The 14057-nt window shown below is 35.5% G+C and overlaps 2 protein-coding genes across 2 annotated transcripts; both read left to right on the top strand.

Moving 5' to 3' along the window:
- The first annotated feature begins 2093 nt into the window (after positions 1-2093).
- On the top strand, positions 2094-9593 carry LOC125208895 (serine/threonine-protein kinase TOUSLED-like). The gene is made up of 16 exons (XM_048108406.2): positions 2094-2318; positions 3965-4054; positions 4214-4384; positions 4552-4602; positions 4737-4844; positions 4988-5032; positions 5291-5403; positions 6145-6211; positions 6527-6593; positions 7218-7315; positions 7393-7572; positions 7726-7936; positions 8151-8415; positions 8605-8659; positions 8736-8897; positions 9064-9593. Exons 1-16 carry the CDS (start codon positions 2094-2096, stop codon positions 9157-9159), a joined length of 2004 nt encoding a protein of 667 aa, XP_047964363.1. The 3' UTR covers positions 9160-9593.
- A 697-nt stretch (positions 9594-10290) lies between these two features.
- On the top strand, positions 10291-12309 carry LOC125215392 (U-box domain-containing protein 9-like). Its single transcript, XM_048116797.2, has 3 exons — positions 10291-10646; positions 10991-11981; positions 12057-12309. Exons 1-3 carry the CDS (start codon positions 10386-10388, stop codon positions 12152-12154), a joined length of 1350 nt encoding a protein of 449 aa, XP_047972754.1. The 5' UTR covers positions 10291-10385; the 3' UTR covers positions 12155-12309.
- The last annotated feature ends 1748 nt before the right edge of the window (positions 12310-14057 follow it).

The raw sequence follows: 14057 nt of genomic DNA, 5'->3' as shown, positions 1-14057 counted from the left end.
CTAATCATGATAGTGCTATTCATAATCTATGCTTATATATATTATTCAAAGGTATATTGTTTTTTTTTATTAATTATAGGTTGGTAGATAGAAATTGATCTCTAAGGACTAAAATTCAACGAAAATGAAGCAAGATTTATTCAGATACTCACAATAAAAAATTTCATTGATATTCTATTAAGACTTTTTCTTCAAACCATTGCAACTTACAAATCCGTCTGCAAACCATGGCTCAGTGAGATTGACGTAACGCATTTCTGGAGCCCCTGCCCTAATTGTCTTGATGCCGACAACAATTCAAATTGGTTCAACTCCATTCTTCTTAATTATCTTTCACTCGTGAATTCTCATTCTCATTTTAGTTTATTAGTACATTTTTTCAGTAATTTTGTAAAAAAAGTAATAATATCACCACCAACGCGTTTCAGTGATCTAATTAAGTCGGTTGGGTCAGCCTCTCATTCTAGTGCTGTGCATTTGATTTCACTATAGAAAATGTCAAAACAGTAATGTATATTGAAATAGAAGGTAGTATTTTTTTAGGCCACCCTTCGTTTAAGTAACTTCATTCCATTAATAATGCATATTAGTATTTTTAATACAATATGAGTAATAATCTAGAGGAGTATAAAATTCATTTAATTAAATAAAAAGTAAATGAAACTATAAATTATGGAAGTTTCAAAATAGTAAAATGAAACATTATTTTATGATTGAGAAAATACTAAATATACTATCTCGACCAAATTCATCACACCAAAACAAAGCCAATAAGAAGAACTCAGTCGAATTATTCAAATAAATCTATGAAATAGACGTGCTTGTAAGTTTAGAATGTTATTAAATCTATCAAAATAATTAGGGCATTAATATGATTCGAGATATATTTTCTCTCTTTATATACAAGATGTCACATGAATTATGTCACACTTCATTAATTTCTTCCTATTCTCCTTACATGACGCGTATTATGCTTGCTCAGATCCAACAAAACAAAGAAATAATTTTGGAAAAAGAAAGAAAATAAGGAAAAAGGGAATTAATGGAACTAACTGTAATATTCATATTTTAGTAAAATAAACCCATGATAAATTATCGTCAAATATGTATATTAATGAGAAAGAAAAATAGCTACAATTGTGGATGAAGTAGAATTTATGTATAGAGTTTCAAAGCTCTAACAAATTTCAAATTAATAAACATTACTAGTTGACAGAAAATAATGAAATTTAGCCAAATTCATTTATTTCCTGCAATTTTAAAAATAAGACATAAAATTATGAAGTGAGGATTTATTCACAAGGCAACAAAATTGGCATCTACGTACAATATACTGTTGATTTTTTCAATCACATGACACTATTTTCTTTATGAATAAACGACATTGGTTAATTTTACTAAAAAATTACTATATTGTAAGGTAAATGCAAAATTTAACTAAATTTTACTGTATGATTTTTCGGCTTATATAAAATCTATTTTACCCCAACTATAACTCTTTTTTCTTTTTTTTTTCTCTTTTTTTTTACCCCAACTATAACCTATCATATCAATAGCTGCAACAAATTAATTCATTTACCTTTCTCTCATCATTTTATTTGTCACACAAAATTACCATTTCATAAATTTCAAAAATCTCCCTTTTCAAATGCATTTCGCCCACCATTTTTTTCCCTCTTTTTGGTTTCTACGAATTCACTCAATCTTCAAGCTCAACTCTGCAGATTTTCAGCAAATTCGGAAACCCTAATCCTCTTCGTTTCAAGGAATCTATTCATCTGTATCCTCGCCGTCGTTCGCCTAGACTCACACGTTCACGAGCCTACAGAGAGAGAGACCGAATTTTGATGTAAGCGTTAAATGTATCATGGATTAATCTTCAAAGCGTCTTTGGAGAAACAGGATGATTCACTCAAGCATTCAAAATTCATCACCTCATTTGTTTTTGATTTTGTTTTTTGTTTTTTTGCAATTTTATTTTTCCAATTTTGGCTACCTTCTGTCACTGGCTTAAGAATTTACTTGGATTGAGAATTTACTTCAATTGACTACAATTGATTGAGAATTTACTTGGATTTTTCAATAGACGAGCAATGTCGGACGAATTGATCTTGCATTCATCCAATTCCTCGAACCAATCGGGTCAGTCCTCTAAGATCGCGAAACTTGAAGCGAGATTGGTGGGCAAGGCTTCATCTGTAGCTGCCTCACAGCCGCAACAAGACCAGACGCACCTGAATTCGTTGACTGTGCCTGCCCAGTTTGGAGGTGCTGCGGATGGTCTGCCGGAGTCTTTAGTTGATGATTCTGATGATGATGTGAGTATTTGGATTTTACTTATATGAATTCTTCAACTAGATGCATTCTGTGGTGCAGAGAAAATCTAAATTTCGCAAGTTTTTTGTTCTTGCATGTTTATGTTAAGAATGTGTGACTATTGATGCTCAATGTGGGGATTGCTGATTTGATGTTTATTGTTTTTTGTATCGTTAATGGCAAGATCAGGAAATATGGTGTGATGCTGACTGCTGAGGATATGATTTTGCTGGATGTGCTTCTGTAACTGTAATCCAAATATTTTGATTGTTTTATGGACTTAGTTCAAATTACACATCCATAGACATTTTCATAGCATATATAGGGGTGCGTTAAGCTCCTTTGCACCCTAAGTGTCCTATTTCCTTCTTAATCTCACCTTCTTAATCTCAGCCCTTGGATCCTTGAATTGGATGGTTGTGATCAATGCATTATTAGTCTATAATGTTGCATTATTAGCCGCTGTGCATTATTAGAATGAAAATGTGCATTATTAAATGACACGTGGCATTAATCTAACCGTCAGATGACAAAATCGTGGGGCTAGGATTAAGAAGGAAAAAGTATAAAAGATAGGAAAAGTATATGAATACATATTATATATATATATATATATATATATTATAGTCCGCAAAGTAAATTGTAGATAAACTGGCATTTTGGAGCTAGTTGTTTCTATGTTCCAAACCATTAACTAGTAACTACCATGGTGACAACGATTATATAATGATAATCATTTATAACTGCTCAACCCCAAAGTGCAGTATCGGACTGAGTTGTTAGAACAGATGGCATACACATGCTTATATCTGTTAGCTACTTCAAAGCATATACTGAAATAATAGCAAACACATGTCATATCTGCAGAGCACTTTCTGAACCTTTGTGTGGAACATTATTTACTCCAAAAACACCAAAAGTTAATTGATTAGGAACTTGTTCTCTTGGAGAAACACATTTATCCATAGATTACCAATTGATGTATGCATATAGAAAGTTAAAAATCATTCCAATGAGAAACCTGAGTTGCAATAACATGAAGTATCCATATCTACTGTGCACCACACTACCTACTGGACCACACTGCAAAGTGCAAACCACAAGTATAATTCAAGTCATAATACCTGGGAAGCTTCTAATACACACGCACGGTCTATAATTTACATCTCTCCATCTTTCTTCACATTCTACTCTAGCTAGTGGAATACTCAATCAACTGTTGTTACATCTACCTTGAACAAAGTTTAGAATTGATCAAGCAGCCGGCATTCATATCGAATTCCTTTCTTCCTTTATGCGTAATAAATATAGGATTGACAGCTAAGGATTTTTTTTCCTTTTGTGAAAACTTAACCTAACATTCTTGTTTTGATATGCTTGACTCTTCATGGGTTTTGAAGTGGGCCGAAATGAAAGCTGGTTTGATGCGACTTATGCACTAATCCCATTTGACCAACGTGCTTCTTCTTAAAACTATTGCAGATTCTTATTAGTTTTAGAATTTTCTATTCTTGTTTTTTTTTGCTTTTAGGTATGCCCTAGAATCCCTGCCTCGTGGTTTGCTACCTCTACTATCTACATCTTGATTTTGTCATGTATGCATTTAATCTTTTCTTTCTCAGTTTGATCTGTCCATATCATGTGGCAGAACGGAGGAGCCTATCTCATACTGGCAAATACTGAAAAGCGGCAGAAGATTGATGAAGTATGCAGCCTTATTTCTGTTGAACAAGCTCAGGTGACATACAATTTTTTGTTCTAGTTGATGTGACATGATTTGCTTAAGTATTTTGTTCCTTATATTCTTAACTGCCTATTTCCTTTTCTTGTTTCTTGATTTATTAGTTGTTTGAAACTCCCTAATAATACAATTTTATTGTTTGTTTGTCTCTTTTAGGACAGTAATTTTTCTGGAAGTACACAACTGGCAGCAGCTGATGCTTGGCACAAGAACACAGAACCAATTGACAACAACAAGCTAGGTGGTGATGTAAGTATAAGAAAACAAAGCCGTGCTCGGGCTACTACCTCTTCCGGTAGGGGACGGGGTTCTCGTGTTAGTGATCAGGCAAGAAATCATAGTATTTCTCCGTCAATTGGTGTCTATTATGTTAGTTACTTCATCCGTGTTATGCGAAGCTTCTGTCATCACATGACAGTCATATGCTTTCATTACTGCTGTTGTCTAATTAAATTAATATCTATCATAAGTCTTTTATTGGTTTTGGTATGCAGGATGGACTCGTTAAAGAACAGCTCGGGCATGACGGTCACCCCTCAAGAGAGGTTTTAAATTGTGTTTAGATCTTTACCCTGTCAAAATTCTAGAACCAATGTCATTATTTTAACCTAAGAGTTCTTAGTATAACTAACATAACTTCCATAGATATTTATTTTTTGCATTTGTTTCGAAATTACAGGATGAAGGAACTTCACTACGCGCAAAGGTTTCAGCAATGGTGGAAGAACTGAAAAAATCACGCGAAGAGGTCTCTGATTCCCGGAATAAATGTGAACGACTCGAAAAGGTTGTTGGCGGTTTCTCTCTTTCTTTTTTTTTGTACTTGAGTCAAAATTATGCTTGTTATACTCATTAAGTGAAGTTTTATCCTTAAAAAAATAGAATCCGTATTAAGTTCTTTACATCCATGTTTTTCCTTTACTCAAACAGGAGCTTAATAATATCAGAGATTATGAACAACAGATGAAACCAAAGGTATGCCTTCTCTAACCTGCACAGATTTTGGCTTGTGATTCTCATAGTTATTGTATATTCTGTCTTGTTTTACTCTAAGGCGGTCTCCTTTTATGTTTAAATTTTGAAAAGTCAGAGATTGAATTTCACCGAATAACATATCAACGTGTAAGGTCAGATTATGATTCTGATTTGCCTGACACGTGTATTTAGCTCCTCAAAGATGTTGGATCAATGTTCTGGGCAAGTAGTTATTTTCTTTTGTTTTTTTCAATGCAGAGAATGAAAGTAATATATGAATTATTGATGTCTGTATCAAAAGCTGAAAGACAAGAGGCAAGGATGAGAGTACGCCAGGATTCCCTCAGACTTGGCAACATTGGAGAGGTCAGGTATTTGGAAATGGATCTGGGGTTTTCAGAGGGTTATAATGGACTACGTAGAGACTAGAGATATTTGCTTCCAGTTGTAAAATCTTAATGATTTTGTTTGCCTGAAATGAATTATGGAGATATACAGAAATCTATCTAGATTCAGGAAAAGCTCTTGATTAATTTTGATTGTCTTATTTTTACTTAATATTGCCATAAAAAAGATTTACTATTTTCTGATTTGTTTTTGTTTAACGAAAATACATATGAATCACCACAGTATTATTTAAAAAAATGGATTATAAATTTCTATGCTGCTGCGCACCCTTAGATTTTCTTTTTGTTTATCATTTTTGTAACTGGTAATCTGATAAGGGTTGAGCCCTTATCAAGCACCCGAAAATAAACTAATTATTGAGTCACGGATTTCTCCGCCTACGGATTACCTCCGTCCAACAATGATCTTCTCCAAAAGATATCTCTACCTATTGAGAATCCCACAATATATAGAGATTTATGTGAAGAGTCCTACTCAAAATAAACTAATTAAAGATATCAAATCTTATCTAAATAATAAAAGATATCAAATCCTAACTACCAATCTGTATCAGGCTGAATCTTCTTCTTTATCTGATATGATTTGACTAGATATTTTGATCTCTATCATTGCCTCTTGGAGTTCCTCTTCTCTGTCTTGTTCAGCTGGATCTGTATCATCTAATTATTTATTTCCACTCCTTTTTTCTTCAATGAACTTAATAGAGCTGGCACGATCATATCTGAAGCGTGGGAGGGTGGACAAGCCATGAAAGATATCAATGCCCAACTTGTAAGCTCTTCCATGCTTTAACTAATTTGTTGAATAGTTACTGTTTCTTATTTGTGTAAAATCTATTAGCATGAAAATATAAAATGTCACTTGTCGTCACATGCTGCATGATTCCTGGATGCCATATGAGCTCATCACGTCCAAAAATTCGTATGGTTTAATTTGCAAGTTCTCAAATGTGGCCTTGCCTCTTAGGGAGTGTTTGATTCATCCCACGGTGTTTCCAGTGAATGTTTGGCTCCATTTACAAGAATTAATTTTCTCATACTCATCCTGTAAATTTTTTTGCTTTGTTTAATTGGGTTTTTATGGCAGAGGAGTTTGATGGAAATGAAGGAGGGAATTGAAAGACACAGAAAATCTCTGAAGAAACGACCATTCGGTAAAAATATTTATCAAATCTTGTGCTGCTCTACTTATGGATTGTCTCAGTGTACTTTCTGTAATTCGCAAGAGTTTGAGGTGATCTTTATAGATATGCTCTGCTAAAAGGATTTCAAAAGACAACAAAAGTTGATATGACAAAGATGGTAATGATACTGAATTTAGGTTGGAAGAAGGATCTACTTTTTACTATTCTGATGGAAGTTAGAAAAAATCTTGTTAGGGGTCTGCTAAATTGTATTTCGAAAGTGAGAAATGCCCTGCTTCCTCACTGTATTGTTGGTCTTAGGGAAGGAACTTCAAACATTCTTATGCCTGTTTTATTTGTCAGCTATAGAGATGTCAAACATCCTAAACCCTACTTATGCTGTTTTTGAGCTATTCCTAGGTTTCCTTCATGGAGCAAATTTTGTATTTGTTCTTTTAGTGCTACAAGGATGTATTATTGCACCGAAAGTGAAAAAGTACAATTTGTAATTAATCTACTGTTAATCTTGCCTATATGTCGTATAGATATACGGCACAACAGCTTTTTTATTTTTTTTCGTTTTATTGTCTCAAAGTTTTCTTTGATTCCTTTCCCTAGTATAATGAAAACTATTTTATGTTTTGTCTTGTCCAGACAAGGGTGAGGTAGCTGATGCAGATGGCAGGGTTCAGGAAGAAGATATTCTCATGCAGGATGAAATTTTCGAGTCTCGCCTAGCCAGCATCAAACGGGTAAGCGTGTTTCCTTTTTTAGTTCTTCCCTTTGTTTTTCTTGATAATTTCATAATTTGCACCTACACTATCTTTAGGAGGAGGAAGCTGTACTGTGTGAAAGAGAGCGTCATGAATTCGAAAAGGGAAGATTAATATGTGAAATGAAACGTATAAGGGATGAGGATGGCTCTCGTTTCAACAATTTTCAGATATTGAATGTCCGTTATGCTCTGTTAAACCTCTTGGGCAAAGGAGGATTTAGTGAAGTTTATAAGGTCAGGGCTATCTTTGTATGCTTAATATCTTGTCGAACTTCTAAAATCCCAGTACATACATATTTATAATGTAAAACTATGAACTTATATTTCGCTCTTTATTTCTAGAATGAAGATAACAATCTTATACTGTTCGGTAAATTATGTATGCAGGCTTTTGACTTGGTGGAATATAGATACGTTGCCTGTAAGCTACATGGTTTAAGTGCTCAGTGGAGTGAAGAGAAGAAGCAAAGCTATATACAGCATGCAATCAGGAAATATAATATTCTCAAAACTTTGGTCCACCGTCACATAGTTCGGCTTTGGGACATCTTTGAGATTGATCACAGCACATTCTGCACTGTCTTGGAGTATTGCAGTGGTATGACTAATTATATTCCAGCTATATCATCAGACATCATTTGAACATCTTTTCCTGGAGACGGGATGATTATAGGAGGGACATTATTAGCCCAAGGATATGTGTATTATGCAATACATCATTCAATACCTTTATTATGATTGGCACTTTATGCAAGTACAAGCTACTTACCTTTAAAGTGATGGTAACTTTCAGTTTTCTCTCTCCTTTCCAGGCAAGGATCTCGATGCTGTTCTTAAAGCAACACCTGTACTCCCAGAAAGAGAAGCTAGGATTATCGTAGTCCAGATCTTTCAGTGCCTTGTTTACCTGAATAAAAGATCAGTGAAGATTATTCATTACGATTTGAAACCTGGAAATGTTCTATTTGATGAATTTGGCATTGCTAAAGTCACAGATTTCGGTCTTAGCAAGATTGTGGAGGACAATGTTGGATCCCAAGGCGTGGAAATTACGTCCCATGGCGCTGGTACATATTGGTGAGTTCTATTTTAAACGCATACAATTTCAGCATTTTCATTTCGGCTTCAGGTGCCATTGTCAATTGATGTAGCCAAATATCTTGATTTCTTGACTCTCTATCTGTAGTTTCTACACTATCCTATGATATACATTTATTTTTCTATTTTGCACAATTTCCTTTTCTGAAATAAATATCTCCGTTCCAGGTATCTGCCCCCAGAATGTTTTGAGCTAAACAGGATACCTCTCATTTCCTCGAAGGTCAGTAATTTTAGATGACGTTTTCTTCTTGTACCTTTCGTATAAAACCAATCATGCAAATGGGTTTATTGTACAGGTTGATGTTTGGTCTCTGGGTGTCTTATTGTACCAAATGCTGTTTGGCAGAAGGCCTTTTGGGCACGACAAAAGTCAAGAGAGAATTCTTTGTGAAGATACAATTATCCAACCTCCTAAAGTTGAGTTCCCTTCAAGACCATCTGTATCTAATGAGGCAAAGGTAATTCTTGCACGTCCGAGCTCAGTGCTGCATGTGTCGAATCTCTTTCTTCTGCTCTTCTTATATATTGCTCTAATGAAATTGCACAATAAACACACAAACGAGAGAATCTATACTTGTTCTTGATTCTTGGTGACTTGAAACATTACGTCTATTGCTGCTGCAGGATTTTATTTGCCGTTGCCTAACATACAATCAAGCCGAGCGACCTGATGTTTTAGCTATTGCTCAGGATCCATACGTGATCTATACGAAGAAATGACGACTGTGCGGCTTGGAGGTACAGCTGCAGATGAGAGAATGTACGTCTGTGGGAAGAAGTCATTCAATTTTTGAGGAGATGAAAACTTGGAAACTTTGTACATTGGTAAAAAGTCTGTGTTGCAATTGGGCTCTAAACAAAATTATCTTTTGATCCTTTTTGACCTTCGAAAAATAGATTTTTCTCCAACAATACTCCCATTAAACAAATTTTAAAACTACTTCATAGATTGTTTCATAGATTGTAAGGGTAGTTAATTCATTTTTTAAGAATTACTCTCTGTCGCTGAAAAGTTTAATCCGTCCCTGAAAAGTAGGGATGTCAATCGGGCAACATGAATAATTTTGTTTTTACGTGGTGAGTTGTAAGAATTGACATACGTATTTTTTCATGTCCTGAAAAAATAGGAAAAATAGTATTTTGTGCTTTTAAAACTATTTATTAAATATGCCACCGATATTTTATACCCCAGCTATATCACCATTGTCTCGCCATAATTGAATTATATTCCTTATTTTGTCATCTCATTATAATTGAATCATTTATTTTTACAGCAAAAATCAACACATTTAATATAATATGACTTTGTTCTTGGTCATATACTATTAAGTACAATGTCTCTAGTTGTTTATTTAATTTTATTTATCAATTTTAGTCTTTCCGTTTCTTTATTAATTTTCACCTAATTCATTAGATACTCATTTATAAATCTTACTCTACTGATAACAAAGGAATAAAATAGTCGTATTGGCAATGGCTAGGAATAAAATAATCCTCATTTACAAGTGATGGTCCTTTGGAACGAAAAATAAAGTAGTAGTATTATTTACATGTAAATGTGAAATTATTTAGTGGAATTTGAAGTGTGGATACGTGTCTATATGAATTTGGACATACATGCAGTAATAATAAAAAAATGTAATTGAATTAAATATATTAAAATATAATTTTTCCATAAAACTAAGAAAAAGCTAAGGTAATTAATCAATGAGGTAATCCATAACCAAACTTTTGAGTTTGATTAGGTTGCACTGTTAACACGGTGTAATTAAGCTAAGATGGATTGTATTAATTGAACATGCTTTGTTTATTAAAGATCATTTATTGTCAATTTGTTTTGGTTGGTAAACACAAAACACTTCATTTACTACGATTTACGAAACTAAAAAATACACATCGACAGAGAGAGGGAGAGAGAGTAGATTAGGTTTCAATCAATTGCTGCTATGGCGAATGACGAAACTACGGCGGCGGACGACTTGATGTCAATGCTGGTGGAGCTATTGCAGCGGCTTGAGGCTGAGGCGGAGGGCTCCGTCAATATGGAGGATATGGAAACTGCTCGTCAACTGATGCATTCGTTTATGGAATTAAAACTGAAGAAGGCTGCTAATAATTCGGATCAAGATATGGTGGTGCCGGTGGAATTTATATGCCCCGCTACTAAGAAACTCATGGTGGACCCGGTCACTAATTCTTCTTCTGGGGTGAGCTGTTGATTGTTTGAATTGTGTTTTGTGTGTGTTAATCTAGGGTTTTTCTGGTTTCTGTGGGAAACTTATGATAAATGCTTTGTTTTCAAGAAATGCTTTGTTTTCAAGTTTGAATTGTGTTTGTGTGTTTAGATCTATGGTTTTTCTGGTTTCTGTGGGAAATTTTGCTACTGCATAGATAGGAGTAATTTCTAACATAACCAAGTTGACTATGCTGAAAATCTTCCAAATATATGTGGTAATTTCTTGGTTTGATTAGCAAATACAGTAGTAGTATATTTGAATTCTTGACTTGGTTTATTTATCTTTTCTACTGTTGATATGTGAGTGTTGGGCAGACATATGATCGTGCCAGCCTCAAGGAGCAGGTCAATTTCATACCAAACCGCCTACTTCGCAACATGATAGAGAACTGGTGCAAGGAGCATTCAATCCATCTACCAGAAAGTAGTAATTACAATGAAGAAGAAGAAGAAGAAGATGATGATTTGCTACATATGCTGGAGAAGATCTCATCCACATCTGATCAGAAAGATTATGCGAAGAAGCTGCGCCAATCGATAGAAGTAAAGCCTTCAATCCGGGCAAAGTTTGCAGAATCGGATGATGCCGTAGAAAAACTTGTGAATGTTCTCTCTCAAATCGATCCCCAGCATTATGGCTTGAAAGAGGACATCATTGCGATGATCACGAGCCTCTGCTTCCACGACGACGGCATCAAGAGCCGTGTTGTGGCAACAACATCGCCTTCTGCCATTCAGCTTCTTATTAGTGCTTTGTCGGGTCCGCGTATGCCTTATGCGAGTGTGCGGGTTAGGGCCGGAGCTGCTGCAGCCCTTTCGTCTATATGCACCAATGATCTTTTCAAGGAACAGATCGGGCAATTGGAGCCCTTTGAACCACTCGTGAGGTTAGTGAATGAAGGTGTAGATTTCGCAGTGGAAGAGGCTGTCATTGCAATTCACAAGCTATGTAGCGTCGAAAGCAATAAGGTGAAGGCTATTACGGATGGAGTAGTCGAAATGTGTGTTACTAGTTTTCTCGGAGCTGAAATGTTCAAGCATAAAACGATCGGTAATGAACCGATTGACCTTCTCTTATTGCTTTCTACCAATGAGCTTGCAGTTGATAGGATGGTGGTGGATGCGGTCCTGTACTTGCTTCCTCTGCTATACAATCATCAGAACCCGCTGATCAAAAAGAACATTGAGCTTATCTTGAACAGAATCTGCCTCCGTTATCCGGACAGCCATAATTTGAAGGAAAACTTGGCAACTTGGCAACAGGAAATTGAGGAGAAGGTGAAGAATGATATGCAAAATAGTACAGGTGAGTCTCGTATATTCTTGTCATACAATGGGATGAATGAACATAGAATTTACAAGTATATGTTTTGTGATGCAGGTGGGCAACTGCAAGGGCATGACGAGTGGGTTAATGAGACGACCGAAGATGTCATCGAAAGATTGAGTCGAGCCTCAGCAGCAAGACGCCATGATTAGGTGGAAGCAAGGAGCAGCAACGAATCACTTTGTGCAGAGGCACAGGATTGTTATCACTTTGTGTAGGATTTTTATCTTGAACAGCGAATCACTTTGTTTTCATTGAGCACCTTATCTTTATTAGACATATCTTAAGACTAATTTATTTCACTGTACTTTGTGATGTCTTGAAAAGTGTTCCTCCTCTCGTGGGATGGCGTTAGGGTGATCGTAACACCCTCTCTGTCACACTAATGACCTCCTACACGACGAGGGTAGCGTGGTGTCGTGTTTGGATATAAACTTGCCCTCACTGTTATTATGTTCTTTGGGCTTGCCAGGGGGAATATAGGAACCACCTACCATTAGGGAATGATCCAAGTATCGAAAAGCTTTTTAGAGGCGATGAAAGGATTTGGAATTAAGTGTTGATATAGTGATATGGGATTTTTATTTTTTTATTTCAGTTATATGTGTGAGTGATGAAGACGAGTTCTTGTTTCTGTATGTACAATAGTAGTAATCAAATCAAAATATTTTGGTAATTTGATTTTAATCACGTATGTTATATAACAGATGAGAATTTGATATCCAAAATTAAATAATGAATAACGTTTAATTCCGTTACCATTTAACACTCCATTAACTAATAGGCTTAAAATAAACACATTAAATCAAAAGCCCACACTCTTAGAGCATCTCCAATGGTCGGCTAGCGACCGGCTAGCCGATTCGTCGCGCTGGCCGATCGGCTAGCCGAACCATTGCAATCGGCCAGCGCAAAATCGGCGAACAAATCGGCGTCCGCTTGCCGATCGGTGGGCGCTGGCCGATTGGCTAGCCGCCATTGTGGAGGTCCGATCGGCCAGCGCTCGGCTAGTGCCGTTTTTTAATTTTTTTTTTTTAATTTTTGAAAAACTATATAATACTCCCTCCGTTCCCTTATAGTTGAGTCGTTTTGCCATTTCGGGAAGTTCCCTCGTAGTTGAGTCGTTTCTAAATAAGGAAAGAATTAGCATATTTAATGGTGATTTGAGCTCTAAATTAGAATCCCCTTATTACACTTAATTAACCTAATTAAACAATAAAAAAATTGAACCAACCCTAATTTCTCTCATCTCACTTCTCCGCCTCCCCCCTCTCTCTCTAAGAACAAAATCTCTTCCTTCTCTCTACAATTCAAAATTTCGTCGCCTCCCCCTTCCCGTCAAGAACAAAGATCTCTCCTTCCTCTCTACAATTCTAACCCTAAATCGGGTTCTCATTTCGCCGCCCCTCTCTCTACAACAAGGATCTCTCACTTCTCCCTACAATTCGAACCCCATCTATGGCGTGCTCCCCCTTACCGGCGCCGACGGTGGATAAACCCACGCCACCTCCTTGCCGACGCTGATGGGTGGATAAACCCACCTTCAATTTATTGGAACTATGGTTTAATTTCGGATGTTGTAGTGATTTTCTGGAAATTTTGAGTAATAAAGGCAGATCTTTATTTTTTTTCTGATAATTTCTTGTTCAAAAATTAGGTTGTGGATTGAATACACTTGAGTTCCTTAGCTAATTGTGTTCCGATGACAGACCCCAAATCTAAGAAGTTTATATGAACTTCAAGTTTGAAATTTTAAATATTTGATGGTGATAATATGTGAAATAGATGAAGATAGATGTTTAGAGTTTCTTTTCACTCTTTCTCAATTAAGTTTACAGTAGAGAGCTATGAAAAATTCTGTGTTTCATTACATTTTCTTCTCTCTCGGATGTTCAGTTTCTGGACAAAAGAGTTTTAGGATTAATTAACTATGAATGTTCATTTTAAAAAATCAAAGAATTTTTCATGTAAATAAAAGATTCAATTTTTACAAAAATGAAATTTAAATTTAAAAACATCAATCTCTTAATTTACTCCACTTTATTAGCTATCTAT

Source organism: Salvia hispanica, chromosome 3, assembly GCF_029641045.1.
Source record: "Salvia hispanica isolate PSC_SH4W2 chromosome 3, Shi_PSC_v1, whole genome shotgun sequence".
Taxonomy (NCBI): Eukaryota; Viridiplantae; Streptophyta; class Magnoliopsida; order Lamiales; family Lamiaceae; genus Salvia; species Salvia hispanica.
Note: the sequence above shows the minus strand (reverse complement) of the source record. Positions and strands in the feature narration are given on the sequence as shown.